This window comes from Pogoniulus pusillus, chromosome 3 (assembly GCF_015220805.1).
Source record: "Pogoniulus pusillus isolate bPogPus1 chromosome 3, bPogPus1.pri, whole genome shotgun sequence".
In the NCBI taxonomy this organism is placed as follows: domain Eukaryota; kingdom Metazoa; phylum Chordata; class Aves; order Piciformes; family Lybiidae; genus Pogoniulus; species Pogoniulus pusillus.
In genome coordinates, this window is record NC_087266.1 from 29,582,426 (window position 1) to 29,602,980 (window position 20,555).

The 20,555-nt window shown below is 39.9% G+C and overlaps 1 protein-coding gene across 2 annotated transcripts in view; it reads left to right on the top strand.

Moving 5' to 3' along the window:
- The window catches only part of COG6 (component of oligomeric golgi complex 6), a 64,211-nt gene that overhangs the window by 30,863 nt on the left and 12,793 nt on the right, over positions 1-20,555 (top strand). For both annotated transcript variants that reach the window (XM_064173557.1, XM_064173547.1), the window contains exons 12-15: positions 2,209-2,300; positions 3,958-4,075; positions 19,432-19,563; positions 20,075-20,242. In XM_064173557.1, coding sequence (XP_064029627.1) covers positions 2,209-2,300; positions 3,958-4,075; positions 19,432-19,563; positions 20,075-20,242 — 510 coding nt within the window. The remainder of the gene's footprint in view (positions 1-2,208; positions 2,301-3,957; positions 4,076-19,431; positions 19,564-20,074; positions 20,243-20,555) is intronic.

A 20,555-nucleotide genomic window follows, 5' to 3' on the forward strand; every position in this document is an offset into this window, starting at 1 on the left:
AAGTGTCACCCAAAATGCTGGTTAGTTATTGTGCTAATAAAAAGGGAAAAAAGCTAAAAGCATGATAAAAAACTTCCTATTGTATTTTAATAGAATGCAGCTTATGTTAACTGCCAGTCTAGACTTCCCAATGTAAAATATGCTGTATGACTGTTTCCCTGGAGAAATTTTCCATAGCAATAAAAAAAAAACCCAAAACCTCCAAGTAAAAACACCTTCATATAATGCAGTTAGATGATTGCAAGCCATCATGTTACATGGAACAACAAAAACAGACTCGTTTTGGAGGAGTCTTTTCTGCAGTACAGTGTTCTTTTTGAAGATTGTCCACAGTAAAAAAAAGCAAACTGCATTAATTTCAGAGAAAATGGTCTTTTTTTTTTTTTTGGTAGTTCTGTGGCACCACAGTATACTGCTTTTCTAGTGGGTTTCCGCTGATGTTTGCAGACCTGTCACTTTGATTTGAGTTGATGCTGAAGTATCAAATAGCCTGATAAAAGACTAGTCGTAGAATTTCCACAAGCACTTTTAAGTACAGAATTATGTAGACTTGTCTTACTGCTTTATGCCTCTCTGTGTGGGTGTATGTATGATACAGTTTCCTTACTTTTGGGAAAGGATTCTGCTTATGCAGTATAAATTGTCCATGGTAGTTCATTTGAGTTGTAGGTGTGCAAGTGGATCTTGAGTACTCACTTTTGATAAGTATCACCACTAGTCTCTCACAACGAATGGAAATTGGAAATAGAGGTTCCTCAAAGTGTTTCCATAGCACATAAGATGGCATCAAAACTAATGTTTTTATGTAGACTTCAGGTAGTCTTTTATGGTCAACAGAATACATTGGATTAGGAAATAGAGTGTATGTGCTGGACTTCTCTAAGCAGATAGTCTTAGTCACTCTCAAATTTTGGTTCTCCTGTGCTGTGAAGACTTCATAATGGGAAGCAGCAATTCTTCTTTTACTGCTTTGTTTTTCTTAACCCTGGAATCTTTTGGTTAGTTGGTGGTTGTTTTTTCCTCTCCTTCTGCCTGTTCTGTTGTTTCGTGTTTCTTAATTCTCTTATTTTCAGATACTGCTTTGTATGAGACGTGTGTGTGTCAATATTTTGATCATCATCTTTTTCCCCTGCCTCTTACTCTTTTTGCTCTGTGCGTAAAGCATGCACATCATCTCTTCCCAAATGACCTTTTATGCAACACTGACAACAGGTGTTCGTATATATAACTATCTATAGACATTGAAGAGCAAAATTCAGCTGAGCACTGAAATAAACTTGCATTGACTGTTGTGAAAATGGTGTCAAAAATTACTCTTTGATTTTGGTCTTTGACCAAATCATGCAAAGGGAGAAGATTGAGAAAGCATAATCATAGTGAATACTCCTGCAGCTGCCTCTGAAGATGCATTGGTGCACATTGTGCTCCATTGAACAGCAGACAAATAACTTGGGAGAGCTGGTGATTCACCCTTTCGCACACAGGCATATGGGAGATCAGTGCAGTGATAGGTCACTGTCTATCACTGCCTCATGAGTGCCCAAAGATTAACCCTGGGGCAGCCTTTTGTGAGTAGATTGACACTGTGTGTACCATGAAGACAAGACATCAACTGTCCAGCTGACAAAGACAGTCAGAGCTGTTTTGGTCTGTGTAGCTGTTGTCTGATGGTTGAGATAGAGTCAGCATAGCTGGTCATTAGTTATAAATATATCTAATTACATACCTGCAGGAGGTATATAATCTCTCCTTTAAGTGAAGGAGAGATTATTCCAGGTGAAATTTTGTCTTTTAGATAAAATACAAAGTACTTTGGATGTTCTGAATTGCTGCATGATGCTAATAACAGTCAACTGTTACAGTTTAGAGATTTTGCAGCTGTTCTTGTTGTTCAGTGTTGGGGAGGCTTCTACTATGTACTGATATTGATCCATCACATGATCTCATTATTTTATAACAAGTTGCACCAAAAATCTGTAGAGTTTTTAAATTTCTTTTTAAGAATATGTACACCTACTTTTGTTGTATCCAGAATCTTGGCAACCAAGAAGCACTTCATACATTCAGGATATTCTGGTTAACTGGATACTGTTAAGTTTCTGGTTAAATTTATTTTTCAAAAATCAGACATATATTGCACATGAAATCATTGAGATTGGATTTTGGAATGTATGACCTGAAGCATGCTTATGTTTCTTTATTTTGCAGGTTAGAATTGAGCAGGTGATTGTGGCTGAGCCAGGAGCAGTTTTACTGTACAAGATTTCTAATCTTCTTAAATTCTACCATCATACAATCAGGTATGCAAAATTGCAAAGTATATTAACGATGTCTTTAATTGTGTGTATATAAGGATTAATATAATAAAAAGAGGATTTTTGTGGGTTAGTTTTCACTCTGTACTATGCACTGCAGAGATGTGCATGATGTTGAGCAGATACTATTTTTCTGTTGACGTTCTTCAATTCATATTGAATCTGCTTCAAAATATTGCATCAGTTTGCCACGGAAACTGTTTATTGTTCTGTGTAGGTACTAGTAGTATACAGAAAACCCCTACAAAAAACATTTTAAGACAACAAACTCAAGTTCCCCTTCAGCATATTCTAGAATTAAATTGCATCTAGAAATACAATTTTCCTTTTTCTTCCTTAAACAACTATGTTTTGTTTGATACTTGTTTTTGCTAATTATACACTTGCATTTTTCTATTGAGAAGGTGTCGTCTTATTTATCTTGCTGTGGAAGAGCACAGAAGCTGGAGAAAAGCAAGAACAGATGCTTTTATACATTCTGGCATTTGCAGTGGTGTGGTTGGTTTGTTCGTTTGTTTTTTGTATCTGGTTGGAAGAGATCTCAAAGATCATCCAGTCCAACCCTCAACCCATCAATGAAGGGTCAACACTAGACCACATCCCTGAGCACCAGGTCCACACACCGCTTGAACGCCCCAGGGATGGCAATTCCACCATTGAACTGGGCAGACCATTTCAATATTTGATAACTCTTTTGGTGAAGAAATGTTTCCTAATATCTAGCCTAAGTTCATACTGGTTTGGAACAGCAGTAGTGGAAAAATCTTCCTTCACAGCCCTGGACTGAATTGCTGAGAATTTGAATTACTGTCATTATAATCTAAGCTTCTTTCTGTCTGAAAAAGACATTTAGATGTTGGGGAGACACCTCTCTCTCTACTTAAGTCCTGAGTTCTGTTGGCACTACAGGTCTGTGGTAGAATGCATATAAGACAGATTGCCAATTTTATTGTAAAAAAAAAATTGAAATATTTTTGCTGTCATTTTTCTGTCTCCAAAGTTTGTGGTTTTGAGTGGTTATAAAGCTTAATGCAACTTAAAATATGATGTTAAAATGGGAGGTCTTGGGCAGTCATACCTGTTGGTTACTGTCTTGCTAATGATCCATTTTTGAAAGACCATTGAAGTACCTTCTGTCTCTTGTATACAGAAGGTGTATATGTGAGAGGCCTCTATTCGTGTAGTGCCATTTAAGTTTTATGCAATATTCATTTAAGTATAGTGGCTTGATAGTTGGCGTAGCCAGACATGAATTCTTGTACTCTAACATGACAATATGAAAAGAAGAGAGGGATACTATCTCTAAAGGACAGTGTGACAGAATGGTTATCAATCCTTTTAATGCAGTCTTTTTCCTATAACAGATTTACGGGCTAACAAAACAAAAATCCAGTATATTTTAGAATTCTACGAAAAAGTTTGTTCAAAGCTTTAGTTAGCCTGCACTTAATACCTGCTTAATGACATAGCTGACAGTGATTGTTCACAAAGTCATGATTGAATCTCTCAACTGATAAGGAGAACTGTTCCCTGCAATTTTGTTGTAAGTTTTTCAACTTTGAAAATAATTTAAAGTATCTGACCCGGTCATGTTCCTCCCCTTCAGATCCCCTTAGTTGATTAATCTTAATTTTGTTTTCAGTGGTATTGTAGGAAACAGTGCAGCCACACTGTTAACAACAATTGAAGAAATGCATCTGTTGAGCAAGAAAATATTCTTCAATAGTCTGAGTCTTCATGCAAGTAAACTCATGGACAAGGTTTGTATCAAAATCATGTGGCTTTTATGTTTCAAAACACACTTTCATTTCACTTTTTTCTAATAAGATTATTAAATGAATAGCAGTTTTATATGTCAGCTTTTCCCAAAACTTAAGTCTTATAGTTTTGTTATTTTAACTATGGAACTACATAAGAAACTTCTTGTCTCTATTTTAATTCTCCCAGTAGTTTTATTTTTGTGAAAATACAGCTAAAATACTGTTGTCAGCAATATTTGTTTATAGAACAGTCTATATACTTATAAAACATATGAGAAGCAAAAAATCTAGGAAGATTTTCTAGATGCAATATATAAAAGTCTGCTACTTAAGCTAGATTAATTGTATTAATGCATTATTACATTAATATTTAATTACTCATGTGCCTAATTCCTTTCTTGAAGCTATGAGTAATATGAAGTAAGCGAAGTAAGAACAAATTTTGGCATTTCTGTCTTTTACAAAAATAGTTTCAACCACATTGCTGCTCTTAAAAGCAGAATATACATTTCTTATACCTAAAAAACTCTACCTAACTACCATCCCTTTCCTAGTTTTTTTTCTTCTCCTGTGATCCTTTTGAATTGTATTTCAGTGAACTTCCCATCGTTGAGTAACTAACACAGTTTTTCTCAATTTCCTTTGTTTATTTCATGTTGCTCTTGGTGTATCTGCCCATTACATCTCACCTTTTTAAAATATTAAGTAAAGTCAAAGAAAATTGTTAGGCTACATGTACTTTTCCATTTCCTAGGGATCTGATCTTCATCCAGCATGCCTGTCTGAGAAACAATGAGTAGACAAGGCCTTAAAATCAAGAAGAAATGCCTTTCTTTATTCCTAGTTATTGCATAACCCCAGAGTTTGCTTTTCTCTCAGGTCTCACAGTACTGGGTGTTTTTTTTTTCAGCTTTAAAAAGAAAGAAAAAGTTTTATAATGGAACCACACAATTAATTTCTTAATTATTTGTACTTGATGTTCAGGATAAATGCAAGAAATGCATACAATTAGACAAATAATTTGTGACAAATGTTTTAGTCCACCAACCATTCAGAGAGATTTTTTGAGTTTTGTAAGTGATGTTCTGTGGTCTCAGAAGTAGTTTTCTCATTCTGCACAGCTTACATCTGGTCCCAATTTCCTGTCTTTCTGAAAGGCCTGAGAAATTACTTCCTCAAAGGAACAATTGTGCCTCCGCTTCTTCCCTTCCATATATCCCAGTGACTCCTTTTAGTGGTTTTGTTAATTGGGTTACTCCTTATTTCCTACCACCCACAGTCCATACTGCACTCAGTACATTTTGTGGAGTATTTCCATTTGAATGTGGTGTCACCAGAGCAGTAGTTCTTCTATTACTAATGCTTCTTCAAGGGGCATTTAAAGTTCCCTTTCACAAAACATACAATAGACATACAAATATTAATATATTAGCTACATATGAATTCCTTGTAGCATTTTATTTCCTTATAAGTAAGCTAGAATTAAAACTGCTTATACTTGTTTATTTTATGAAAATAAATCAGTGAAGGACCTTAGCAAAAATATATGATTGCTCTTTATTTACAAAGAATGCACAGACAAAGGAGCACTTAATGTAAGAAACTTTCTTGGCTTGAAGCTGTAAGACAGCTCTCTATTCAACTCTGTATTTAGCTCTGTTGTTTTTATTCTAAAGTGTCTGACATCTGTACTCACAGAGGATCCAGCACCATTTTTCTACATTTGTTTCAGGTGATACGCTCTCCTCAGTTTGGAGACAAATAGAAATCAGATGGAGAACCAGGAGTGATCTCCTGGTTTGTTATGTGTGTGTTCTTTGTATTGTCACTATGGGAAGGTTGTGTAATCCTCTGGGCCTTCGTAGTTCTTCCTGCACCCCCTAGTCTGATGTAACTGACTCCAAATTGCTGCCATTGTTTTATCAAGGAGTAAAATTTAGTTTTATTGGCATTAAATGAAGTTGATGATTGCACTGTGTGGTGGCTTGGGTGTTATCCGCCCCCCCCCCACACACACTTTTAGAAATACTCCAGCTAGACTCAGTCGGTTCTGGGAATATAAATGAAGCTATTTATTTACAGCTAGCACAATATACAAGCAGCTATTTACAGTATATACAGAAATATACAAGTTAAAAGTAATACAGAAGCACAACTCCCCTCCCAGAAACCCAGGAGGGGCTCACAACCACCCCTGCACCTTCCCCCTGCCCCTCTCAACCTTACCCCAGTCCTAAGGAAGAATAGAGGTTCAGCCAAGAGGTTAAGAAGCAAAGGTGAGTGGCAGGAGAGGTTAGGGAGATGTAGCTCAGTCAAAGCCCAACCCGAGAGTGAAGACAAAATGGTGAGAGTGTTATCTAATGTTTACTTTCTTCTTCAGCGAGACTCTGAGGGAAGGAGACACCACCACTGTTTTCCCTTCACAGCCTATGATCTAGTTTTTCTCACCGAAACATTCTAGCTTGCTTCAAACTAGTGCACACTGCCACCTTCAGTGGTGTTATATTGCAAACAATGAATGGCATGCCAAGCCTGACATGTAATGTAACAAGTTCATAATACTGCTCTTTTTCATAAACACACTTTATAAATTAAATCTGAAATATTGACAGTTTTGTATTGCATATATTCCCTATGAAAATCACTCCTCAGGATATAGTTGAGGCCAAAACCTTAGAGATAATCAAAGCGAATTAGATAAATGATCAACAAAAGCATCCACAATTACTTATTAATCTCTGGTCTTCGATAGTTAAAACTAAAGTAACCATGGCTGTGAAGGAATCCTACTCTATTGATGTGTAGTTTTAGTAACAGAGTTTTAGAGAGCCCTTTTCAGCAACTTAGATTATTGCCCTTTATGAGTGACTACTGAATTGATAGAATCATAGAATGATAGAATCAACCAGGTTGGAAGAGACCATCCAGTCCAACTTATCACCCAGCCCTATCCAGTCAACTAGACCATGGCACTAAATGCCCCATCCAGTCTTTTCTTGAACACCTCCAGGGATGGCAACTCCACCACCTCCCTAGGCAGACAGAATGATGTCTTCTTTCCTTATGACTGAAAATAGTTTTACTTCACAAAAAAAAAAAAAAAGGCTGAATTGCACTCAAAACCTTGACTTTCTATGACATAAAGGCTTACCATAAATTTAATTTTGTTACTTAGTTTATTGTGTGTTAATACACAGTAACCAGATTTTATGCCTTTTCATACAGATTTGTTAATTTAGCAGTGAACATCACAATGCCTTTATATTTTGAGGAATCTCAAGCTTGATTGTTACAGTCCTTCCTATTACTGTGTTCAAACCAAGATTGTGTATATATCACTAGCAGGATTCTCTGCGCATCCCAGCCTTCTTACTAGTATTTGCTAACTGTGTATGTGTTACAACTGCTTCTAGGATGTTTTATTTTCAGAGGAGCTTAAAACACTGGAGACAGACCCCTTGTGCTTTGTGATTGGAAAGGCTTTGTTGCTGCTGCTGCTATACACAAAGAGAATACTCACTGGTTAAATGAATAAATTACTTTTCACGTTGACAGTTTGGAAACGGTGATTCCCTATTTCTGCTTATATTTTGTATCTTAAGGCATTGATAAGCCTATTTCAAAGATTATCAACCTTCCATTATTTGATTGAAATATGATTCTTAAGGCATTTTTATTAACTTTGGAAATAGATTAAAATGCAAATAGGGTGTTCTTAAATTTAAAAAATCTATGAATTTAAGTACCTCTTTTGTTTAGATAATTGGTAAGCGGTGAATTTAGGCTGTGAAAGACCATTTTAATGATAGTATTTCCTCAGTATCATCAGTTATTGCTAATAAACTTAAGAAATTCTGAATGGAAATCAGTTCTACAATTTGCATTTAAACTAAAGAGAATCTAAATGTTTTCTTAATTGCTGTATGTAGCTACAGGAGTCTTAATCATAATTACCAATGAATTTGTAACTTGACAGGAGTCTTTTTAACCCTGTGAAAGTTCTCTTGTGCTGTAGTATGGGGACAACTGCCTAGAAACACCAGTGTATTCCTGTGTCTTGCTGCAGTATGCTTTTTTAATATCTATAGTCTTGTAGCTAGTTAGACAAAGCATGTTTCATTATATATGTAACTAACTCAAGGTCCCTTCCTTTGTATGTAGATGAATGACAGGATGGTAGTTTGACTCTGATGTCCTCATCACCACAAACAGTTTAATTCCCTGGGTTATTGACTATGTTGAGTGTTGCCATCAAACTGCCTGGAATTTAATTTCTGAACTGCAGTGGGAAATTGAGACTTCAGGCTCTTCTTTTTAGGACAAGAAAATAACTTCCTCTTCACATCTATTTTTGAGAAGAGTCTCATATTATATAAGGAGTATCACAAGCACAGAGCTATATGGAAACTTAAAGGCAGTCTAACATCAGGATTCTCCCTCTTGGTTGTTAAGCCATCAGTGTAAATGATACAGGGAAATCCCTAGTTGCCTTAGCGTACTTGACTGATTTGCTTAGAACCGCTTTCCTATGAACAATTTTTTCATTGTTTCAGAAAATCTCAAGCATCATGGCTGTAATCTGAAAATGAAAACAGGGTAGTCAGCAGTTCTCACAGCTTCAGACTCTTCAGTCTGAGAAACCTCTTTGATGGTGTTCTTTTACACACTTCTCAGGTAGCTCTTTGTGATCAGAAATCTATGTAACGGAAATACTGTGCATATTGCCTGGAAGTAAGTCTCTCATTATCAAAGAAAGGCAGTCCACAAGGGTGTCTCTGACTCCAGTACTCCATGAAACCTTGTCATGAGCAGGTTTAGAATTATTATTCCTTAATGCCGCTCTTTTTAAGGGAGATGTATGCAAATTAAATGCTATGATTGCATTACCTGTTAAGTTTATCAGTGGGAGAGGTATTAAAACATTGCCTGGGAAAAACTGTACATTTCTTCCTCATTATTTGATTCTTGTCAGAATGAAACCTGTTAGGTTTCTGGGAAACCGCATACGGGACAGGTTAATGAAAATGGTTGATGTGTGATCTAAATGCTCTTGTGGTTTTCAGAGGATCCATGTGAACAAAACAAAACTAGCAAGATATTTTTTTCTGTTACATTTTCCTCAACAACCTGATAGCTGGAAAGTATCCCATTAGACATTTGATTTTGGTAATCTCTGAAGGATCCTGATTGGGTTGAAAAGAGATTAAAACAGCTTCTCTGGTACATAAGCACAAAGTTTCTTAGACTGTTGGTTACCTATGGTGAATGTTGTCAGATTTCTAGAATGAACTTCTGTAGTTGATATTAATCAGTTATAACTGATGGGATGAAACATAGATACCTGCTTACAAGGTTCCATGTCTGTAGCATGTTGTCTCTGCCCCTTGCCAATGAAGATTTTTAATGACTCTATTAAAAGCTTATTAGGTCCTTGAAAAAGCCACCAAAATCTAGTTTGTCACTATAAGCAGTGCCTTCTCTGAGGAGTTCTGTGCTTAAAATTACCTTCTTGATTTGTTTAATACTAGTATCACAGAATTGCAGAATGGGTTATTTTAACCAGGAACCTGTAGAGGTCATTTAGTCCAACCATCTTTCTCAGAGTATCAGGTAACTCAAGACTGGTTCCAGTTGAGTTTTTAATGTCTTCAAGAATGGGCACTCCACAGCCTCAACTGTCTGCTATGTTTGGCCAACCTCATAGTGAAAAGTGTTTTTTCTGTATTTCAATCTGTACCCACTGCCTCTTGACCTATCTGTCACTGGGTATCACTGAGAAGAGCCTGTCTCCTTTATCCCTCCATGAGGTATTTATACCCATTGATAACATCCCCCGTGAGCCTTCTGTTCTCCAGGCTGAACACAACCTCTCCATGTCTGGGAGGTAGGCCAGTCCCTTCATGAGCTTTGTGGGCCTTTGTTCAACTTCCTTCAGTATGTCCATGTCTTTCTCTACTGTTAACTTTCTAATGTTCAAGTAGGATAGTTTATAAATAGGTTTGATTGCTTCCCTATAGAGTATTTTCAGTATTTGCAGGGGCATTTGTGAGCTTCTGACAAAAACTACTGTCCTTAATATCTACTCCAGTCCTTAACAGAATTAACTGTATTTAATAGGAACAAAACCAACACTTTTTCCTATTTAACCTTCTTCTTAAATGAGAAAGGGAAACATCATACATGCACTGTCTTCTCGATTCCTAATTGTCCCGGGTTTGGGCTGATCCCTCCCCCGGGAAGAAAATTCACAACACAAACCCCCCTACTTTTTTGAAAGTCAGGGAAAGATGAAATTGTATTTTCTTATAAGTATAACAATGTAAAGAGAAATAATAACTAGAGAAGGAAGGAAGGAAAAAAAGAAAACAATACAATAACCTTAAGGGAGATGGGGAGGGGGTCAAGCGGCGGCGAAGCAGCAGAAGCAGCAGTAGCCAAAACAGCAGCCGGGGAAGATAGGCGAAGCTGCAGCAGCAGAAGCCAGCGGGAGAAGGGGGAGAACAAACTGTGCTTCTAGACATTAAGTTCTTGATGCTCCAATGAAATTATATTAATTTATCTATTGTTGCCATTTATGTGGCCTATCCCTGGAATGTTCATCTCTCCCCTATGTCTGAGCTAGAGGATCAGCTCAAACGGCCACAATCCACCCCTTTGATATAATTTACCATTGCAGCATCAAGTCATTCTATGTAACTAGGAATAACATCAGTATCATAGATGATCATTTTTTTTTTCCAGGCTTCAAGCATCTTTCTTCAATCTTCGGTCATTCATCTTCTTATTTCCTTCTGTCTCAGGCATTGGCTAGCTCAATGGTTTGTTTTTTTTTTCAATGAGTGGAACAGATCAGGACTCTTGGCACTCTCAGGGCTCATGCTCATGGGTAGCGGGCTCTTCATGGCTTTCCTTGGACACCACAATCATCTGCAAAAGAACTCATAACAACATATCTACATTCTTTCTGCCAATGTCAGATTCTTTTGTGGCACACGTTGTATTTTACCGTTTTTCTGCATAACCCAATATGTATGACCAGGTCCTTCAGCAGAAACCACCCCTCGAACAGGTGTAGCCTCCCCCGAAGGGGAGAATACCCAAACAGACTTGCCCAACAAATTCTTTTCACGAATGACAGGAACCCTGTCACCTTCTACCTTTTGTAAGACCTCTGAATGAGCTGGGTCAGCTCGGTTAGTAGAACCTCTACTATTCACTACCCAAGTGGCTTGGGCTAGATGTTTCTCCCAGTTCTTTAAGGTTCCTCCCCCCATTGCCTTTAAAGTTGTTTTCAACAAGCCATTGTAACGTTCAATTTTGCCTGAGGCGGGTGCATAGTAGGGGATGTGATAGATCCACTCAATGCCGTGCTCTTTGGCCCAAGATTTTATGAGACTGTTTTTAAAGTGGGTACCATTATCCGATTCAATTCTTTCTGGAGTGCCATGTCACCACAGGATTTGTCTTTCCAAGCCCAAAATGGTGTTACGTGCAGTGGCGCGGGAAACCGGATAGGTTTCCAGCCATCCGGTGCTTGCTTCCACCATGGTCAGCACATATTGCTTTCCAGTCCGAGAACGAGGTAGAGTGATGTAATCAATCTGCCACGCTTCACCGTATTTGTACTTTGCCCATCGCTCACCATACCACAAGGGCTTCAGACGCTTGGCTTGTTTAATAGTAGCACAAATATCACAGTCATGTATAACTTGTGTTATAGCGTCCATGGAGATGTTGATTGCTCTGTCCCGTGCCCATTGGTAGGTAGCATCTCTGCCTTGATGTCCTGAGGAATCATGGGCCCACCGGGCTAAGAACAGTTCACCTCGGTGTTCCCAATCTAAATCCAAATCACAATTTACATCGGTCTGAAACACCTTGGCAGCTAGATCTGCCTGATGGTTGTGCTGATGTTCCTCAGTAGCTTTACTTTTGGGCATGTGAGCGTCTATGTGTCATACTCTTACAGGGATTTTCTCTAGACAGGTAGCAATGTCCTGCCATAAGTCAGCAGCCCAAATTGGCTTTCCTTTCCGTTGCCAATTATTTCTTTTCCAGTCCTTTAGCCAACCCCATAAGGCATTAGCCACCATCCATGAATCAGTATAGAGGTAAAGCATGGGCCAGTTCTCATGTTCAGCCACATCAAGAGCAAGTTGGATAGCTTTTACTTCTGCAAACTGGCTTGACTCACCTTCTCCAGCTTTTGTTTCAGCCACTGCCCGTAGAGGGCTCCAAACTGCAGCTCTCCATTTTCTCTTGTTTCCAACAAGGCGACAGGAACCATCAGTAAATAGAGCATAGTTCCTTTCTTGTTCAGACAAATCACTGTAAGGAGGAGCTTCTTCAGCCCGACTCATTCGCTCCTGTGGAGGATTTATACAGTTTGTATCTTCTGGCCAGTTGGTGATCATCTCCACTATGCCAGGTCATTCAAGGCTCCCCATGCGTGCTCGCTGTGTTATGAGAGCCATCCACTTAGACCAGGTAACATTGATTGCATGATGTGGCGATGATCCCTTTCCCTTAAACATCCAGTTCAAAACTGGTAATCTGGGAGCCAAAAGAAGCTGAGAGTCTGTTCCTATTACTTCTGAAGCAGCTTTCACACCTTCATAAGCAGCAAGGATCTCTTTCTCTGTTGGTGTATAGTTTACTTCTGACCCTCTATATCCTCTACTCCAGAAACCAAGTGGTCGGCCACGTGTTTCTCCTGGGGCTCTCTGCCATAGGCACCAGATTGGACCATTATCACTCGCAGCCGTATACAGAATGTTCTTAATGTCTGGACCAGTTCGAACAGGCCCCAAGCCCATTGCATGAACTACTTCCTGTTTTATCTGATCAAAGGCTGCTTGTTGTTCAGGTCCCCACTGAAAGTTGTTTCTCTTTCGAGTTATATCATATAAAGGTTTTACAATTTGGCTGTACCCAGGGATGTGCAGCCTCCAAAATCCAACTGTTCCTAAGAAAGACAATGTGTCCCTCTTATTTGTGGGATTTGCCATGGCAGAAACCTTATTTATCACATCCATTGGAATGTGCCGGCGACCATCTTGCCAACGAATTCCCAAGAACTGAATCTCTCTAGCAGGTCCTTTCACCTTGTCTCGCTTTATGGCAAAACTTGCCTTCAGCAGAATGTCAATTATTTTGTTACCTTTTTCAAAAACTTCCTGTGCCGTGTTCCCCCAGACAATGATGTCATCAATGAACTGCAGGTGCTCTGGAGCTCCACCTTTCTCCAATGCATCATGGATCACTGCATGACAGATCGTTGAGCTGTGCTTCCACCCCTGGGGCAAACGATTAAACGTATACTGAATCCCCCTCCAAGTGAAAGCAAATTGAGGCTTGCATTCTTCTGCTATTGGAATAGAAAAGAAAGCATTAGCAACATCTATGGTTGCATACCATTTGGCCTCCTTGGATTCCAGCTCATATTGGAGTTCTAACATGTCCGGCACAGCAGAACTCATGGGCGGAGTCACTTCATTTAGGCCACGGAAATCAACTGTAAGTCGCCACTCTCCATTTCCCTTTCGCACAGGCCATATAGGACTATTGAAAGGTGAATGGGTCTTTTTAATGACGTCCTGGCACTCCAGACGACGAATCAGATCATGTATGGGCACCAAAGAGTCACGGTTTGTTCTATATTGCCTGTGGTGTACAATTTGGGTGGCAACTGGCAACTTCACATCCTCTACATTATGCTGCCCAACAACTGCAGACTCATCTGAGAGCTCAGGCCTAGCAGACAACTTCAATTTGTCTCCAACAGCTTCTACAGTTGCTATTGCAAAGGTCCACTTAAAACCCTGGGGATCTTTAGAACGCCCTTCTCTCAGAAAGTCAATTCCCAAGATGCAAGGTGCATTTGGACCTGTTACAATGACATGCCTTCGCCAATCACTTCCAGTCAAACTCATCTCTGCCTCTAACCTTGTCAATTCTTGAGAGCCTCCTGTAATTCCAGAAATAGTAATAGACTCCATTCCTTTACAGTTTGAAGGCATCAATGTGCATTGTGCACCCGTGTCCACTAGAGCCCTGTATTTCTGAATTTTCAAGGTACCAGGCCATTTAACATATACATTCCAGTATATTCTGTTGTCTTCCTGGTCTCTGGCCTCCGCCTGGTAAGAGGCAGGGCCCCCCTAATGTTGGCCATTACAATTGCAATTGGCACAGTGTTTAGTGGTGTTAGTTGAATCATCACCAGAACCATCTGAGTCATGTGGTGAAACTGAGGTGACTACTCTTTTAGGCTTCTCACTCTGTAACTCTCTTACTCTTTTTAGGAGAAGAGAGGTAGGTTTTCCATGCCATTTATCCATGTTTTCACCAAACTGGTCACGTAGGATTAAGCAAAGAGACCCACGTGACTGTTGTCTATTTTTTAGTGACTTAGGTTGAATTGGTCTTCTAGGAAGACGCCTATCCCTGATGGCCGAGACATGTACCCACTCTGATGGTGAAGAAGAAAGTTCACTGTCCTTTGCCAACTGGGATAGGGAGGTTTTAAATTCCTCCTTGAGTTGTTTCATGCTATCTTTAATCTCTTCAGTCATAGTATTTATGGCTGACACCATAGCATTAACCATAAGGCTATCCTCCATTTGCCTCATTTGATCAGCGAATTCACCCACAGTCATAGAAGTTGTTGCATCGTCTTTCCCCACCATCTTACTTGCCAATGTATGGGCATAACTAGAGGGGGCAAGCTGAATAAGTTTCTTTAGGAGAGCTTGGCTCATTGGTATCTCCTCAGGGTTCTCTGTTGTATAATCTCCATAGATTAGCTCTCTTATGGCCATCTCTCGCAAGCACTGAACCCCCTGTTCAATTGTGTTCCAGTGTAAGGGTCTCCAGGGTAAATCATCCCTGTTAGGGTACCGCAGTACCACAGCTGTCAATACGCGTGACCAGAGGTTAGAGTTGCCACCGAGATGTCCTAAGTGCTTATCTATGCCATTGTCTCTCGAGAAAACTCCCAACTGCCTTACTGTCGGAGGGTTTATTTTTATGGTGTCCATGCCTCCATGCCAGCATCTGTTCAGCCAACTCATCAGCAGTTCTCGCTCTTTCCGGGCATAGTCTTGCCTAATATGCCTGACCTCCTTCCTTGGCAACGGGGCTCCCTCCTCATCATCACTATCGTCACTATCATCCGTCTCCTGAATATGTTTTTCCTTTGCTTTAGCCTTTCCACTCCTTGTGCCCACAAGGGTACTGGCCTTCACACCAGCCGATGTACCTTCTCCTGGATCCTCTTCCTTTTGTTCACCCTGCTCTGGTTTATCCCCATTGTCATCTGAGCTATCTCGACCCCCAAGGCTAGCTGCCATTTTTCTCCTCATTTTAACCGGGGCAAGGGCGACCTTATCTAAGGTAAACTCTGTCTTACTCTGGGAGGTGGTTTTTACTGAATCATCTGAGTTTTGTTTGTCTGCCTGGCTCTGTTCCACACGCGGTAGTGGGGCTGAGGCTGAGGCAGAAGGACCCTTCCCCACACCAGCAACAGCAGCCGGCTCAGCAGAGGCAAACGGGGCTAAGGCGGGAGCAGTGGCATTAGCAGGCTTGATGGCGTTAGTGGGTTCGCCTTCCGAGGACCTCGCCGCCGCCCCTGGGACCGCTTCCAGTCCCCTGGTTGCAGGCGAAAGAATCTTTGCCTCAGCAGCCTCTCTGCTGGCAGAGGCTCTGGTGTCAGTGACCCTCCTACAGATCAAAACGTTCGAGCCGCATTTTCCACAAACCAGTTCGTCAACTTTATCTGTCCGAGGAACTTTGCCATAGCCCACACCGTCTGCAGCCAGATCTGCCGCCGCCGCAGCAGCCCTTTGTGACTGCACTTCTGCAGGGGTTCCATCGCCTCTACCTTTACTTTCCTCCGTTCTGTTAGGTACGAATGGGAACCAGATTGTTTCCTGCCTCCATGCTTCAGGGTCAGTGGGGTACGGGCCATGTCCAACAATCTTTTCTCCTCTCAAAGGCTCCGAGGCAGGACATTTCACTGCTCTGCGAGCAGTCCGTCTGCCCGGTGCCGTGGCCCTACCTCCCCCGCTTCGGTTGCAGACTGTTTCTTTAACCCTTAGCTCCCTGCTATTGCCTCCGGAGAAGGTAAAAACCTCACTTACAGCCTGTTTATTCCTGCATTTCTCTCGTCTCCACACTATAACCAGACCTACAATAGCAGCCAAAAACATCAAGTTCACACATATTAGGCATGCTACTGGGTAGCTCATCTCTTCCAAATAACTCCTAATCTCTGACACCAATGTCACATACGGCACACCCTCAACGACATTCCTAAACCCTAAAACATTCCTAACAACATCTCCAACCTTCCTTAGCACAGCTTTTACCGAGTCCCAGACCATCTTAGCAAAGAATGAACACACCTGGTAGTGCACCATAGCTGTAAAACATTGCTGAACCGATAGAGTCAGAATTGAGGCAATAATAGGCCAGAATATATCAAACAACTTCATTTTTCCCTGATGTTCTTATTCTGATTATAAATCAACAGGGGGAAAGGAAAAAAAAACCAAAACAACAAGCCAAGATCGTGCCCCACGTTAAGGCGCCAAAAGAGTCCTGTCCCGGGTTTGGGCTGATCCCTCCCCCGGGAAGAAAATTCACAACACAAACCCTCCTACTTTTTTGAAAGTCAGGGAAAGATGAAATTGTATTTTCTTATAATATAAGTATAACAATGTAAAGAGAAATAATAACTAGAGAAGGAAGGAAGGAAAAAAAGAAAACAATACAATAACCTTAAGGGAGATGGGGAGGGGGTCAAGCGGCGGCGAAGCAGCAGAAGCAGCAGTAGCCAAAACAGCAGCCGGGGAAGATAGGCAAAGCTGCAGCAGCAGAAGCCAGCGGAAGAAGGGGGAGAACAAACTGTGCTTCTAGACATTAAGTTCTTGATGCTCCAATGAAATTATATTAATTTATCTATTGTTGCCATTTATGTGGCCTATCCTTGGAATGTTCATCTCTCCCCTATGTCTGAGCTAGAGGATCAGCTCAAACAGCCACACTAATACTGCCTTTTCTTTTTCCTCTATTTTCCTTTACTGTTTCTTAAGTATGTCAAGACATCCTTTGAGCTACTTGCTCTCTTGGAGAAGCCAGCTCTGGGTTGTGTATTTGGAGGAAGATTATTGGTTTAGTAATTATTCCCCATGGACTGATACACAGAACTGTAAATGAAGATACAACTTTTTTACATTAAACCTAGAAGTTTGTACATTGTAATTTTAGAAAAATTAGTTTCAGTTTTGTATATTGGGTTTTAAACATTGAGAGTTTCTTCTTGGGTTGTTTTTGGGGTTTTTTTTTGAAAGGCTGAACAGCTGTTTGGCCTTGTTTCCGCATCACTGAACTGCTGCTTATAGCTGATTAGACAATACTGTGTCAGAGTATGTTTTAATGCTGTTAGTTGGCTCCTGTCCATTTTGCATCTGAAGCAGGTACTTCAAATGTGGAATTCAGCACACATTTCAAATCTATTTTTCTGGAAATGGAATCAGTTCTAGTGCATTTAAAATGTTCAGGCTTTTTTTTTTATTAGAGTAGCAGATTTAAGTCTCATGGATTGAAGTTGATATATTCCTCTATAAATTAATATCTGTTTTAAGATTTACCTTTTAATTCTGAAAATAAACTGTTCTTGTGCAAGAAGTTAGAATTTTTGAAATTAGCATAGCACTGTTTTATTTCTCCTTTCACTTACTGCCTCTGCTACAGTAATTTCAACCTAGCCCAAAGAGAACCTTACAGTATAAACATTCTTTCCATGCTGTGGTTTCTTCTTCCATAATGTTGTTCCTTGATCCTGTTTGCAAGACAGTAGAAGAACAGAGTGAATTGAAGATGAAGCTTATTGATAAGTTTCTGACCATCAGCTACTTCAGGAAGCAAAAATTCTGTGCAGAGAAGCCTGAAGTTATCATTGCCACGACCTGTGTCTGTGATGGAAGCAAAAACCCATCAAACTAGTCTCAAATTAATGCCAAAATATCCCTGAACACGGTCCAGTTCAGGTCTGAGAACACTGTGTTCAGGGCACAATCAATACCCTAGTAATAACAAGAAGCAGAAAGAATAAAGTCACTTGGTGCTGTAGATTTCAGTCAGTTTTACTACTACTGAAAAGTGCCTTTTTCTGAATTACATTGCTAGAAAATAATTTTTGTGCTTTTAAGACTGTTTAGATTGAGCAACAACTGTTCTCTGAACCTATTAGATTTAGTTTTCCATTAGTTCCTTGAATTCAGTATGCTGCCTCTTGATGAAAAGTCAGAACAGAGAAATGCTTTGTATTCAGAAGAATGCAAAAAGTTCTTGTTTGGTAACACTGTGGAGACATACATTGTATCTGAAATGTTTCAGAACATGGATGGTGTGAAAGGTAAGCTGGGCTTAAGAATCACTTGTTTCTTCTGTCTCTGGTAGCATGTACATTATGTACAGATTCATTTCCTGAAGGCTCTGTAGTGCTCCACTCTGAGAACGCCTGTTACGTTCTCCTTGGTTTCTTTGGTCAGCAGCCTCTGTGCCTTTTGTATTTTTTTTTGATACCTTGAAGACTCAAAACATGCATGTTATTAGGAGTCTTATTCCATATTGCTGGTCTCTCCTTACTCCCACATGATCCAGCCAGATCTTTGCTTACCCTTGGATAAGCAGGAGACAGGAAGGTGGGAAGAGGATTGTTGGCAGAAGGAAACGAGGCCAGCAGCCTGGTAGCAGGGGTTTTAAAGCATCAGGAAGCCAGTTTGAGGCAGCATCAAAAACAAGAATATGCAACTGCACTTGGAGTGGAGCCTGAGGAATGTGGGTTGGGAGGAGAGATGTGCTCACCTTTGTGTTGTATATATGGTAATCAGCATGATAGGGGCAGTGCAGCCTTGTCAAGATGATTTTGTTCAGCTGCTGCAGTGTGGCCCCAATATTCCAGAGTTCTGCCTGCCCTGGATTCTAGTCTGTTTATAGGAGGTCATACTCAAAGTGAACACAATAATGGTGCCAATACTATGTTTATTCTTTGTTATCTAGCAAGTGTAAAATTTTACTATGAATAAAAATGGTAGTGTTCGTGTGTTTCTATCTCTACATTATAAAATGGTCATAGTCTGAGTGAAAGGAGAAATCCAATTATTTGTCAGTGAATGGCATGGTTACATTGAAAGTTGCAGGCAAATATTACCTACAACATGATAATTTGTCCAGTTATAGTTTTTTTCTGCACAACTACATGTAATTCTGTTACCAACATTTGTGCTAACAGATTGGATGATGCAAATGTTTTTTTTTTAAAGCCCACAACAGTTGATTTTGTTCTTCAGGTTGAACTCCCGCCTCCTGATCTTGGCCCAAGCTCTGCACTAAATCAGACACTTAACTTGCTGCGGGAGGTTCTGGCATCTCATGATTCATCTGTAGTCCCACTGGATGCCCGACAAGCTGACTTTGTGCAGGTATAACAATGTATGGGGAACAAGATGTGTAAATTTGTCTCAGTACACAAAAGAAAGGTGAAACATTAATCTTTTTTGTCTGGTCCCATTTTTGATCTTTCTTCCAAACTGGCGTTTGTAATGTGAATAAGATGGTGACTAACAAAGTGGATAATTACAGTACGGTATGGAGTGCTGCTCTTAACATGGTATCTAAATTCTGTTATCCAATTACTACTCCATTAAGTAAATATACCCTCAAGATTGCACAATTATCAATTATGTAATTTATGTTAATCTTCCCCCTGCTAGGTTAGAATCTCTTCTCTGATGTTTATGCTTTCCCCTGCACTATGGTAGCTGATCACCTGCTGACAAATCCAGCAGAAAACTGCTTTCACTGTCGGAGACTCTCATTTCTCTTTATTCTACTTTGAGGAATAAACACTATAGAGACAAAATGAGCTTAGAAGCCTCATGTGACATGGTTTCCTCCTGCACCTCTCTCTTTTCTGTGTATTTTCTATTTTAGGTTTTGTCTTGTGTGCTAGATCCGTTGTTACAGATGTGTACTGTGTCTGCTAGTAATTTGGGCACAGCTGATATGGCAACCTTTATGGTAAATTCCCTTTATATGATGAAGACTACTTTGGCTCTCTTTGAATTCACTGACAAACGTCTAGAAATGTTACAGTTTCAGGTAAGCTTTATTCCTGAAGTTTTACAGTCTGTAAGTTGTGAAAGAAGTATATTTGCCTTTGCTTAATGTTGGCTTTAGGTCAATTCTAAAACAAGGAAATGGGATAATAGGGGCTCTTACCAATCACAATAAGCAAAGTAGCAGGTATCAGAGCTTATGGTACACAGCATCTTTTATTTTAAGCAGATAAACACCAGAAGATGTGTTTCTGTTTGATTTAGGTGCAGATAACCCTGTACCAGTGAATATTTTCATTGTCCTAATCATTCCATTGGTTACCTGCAAACTGTGTGAGAGGAAACAAATGGAAGCT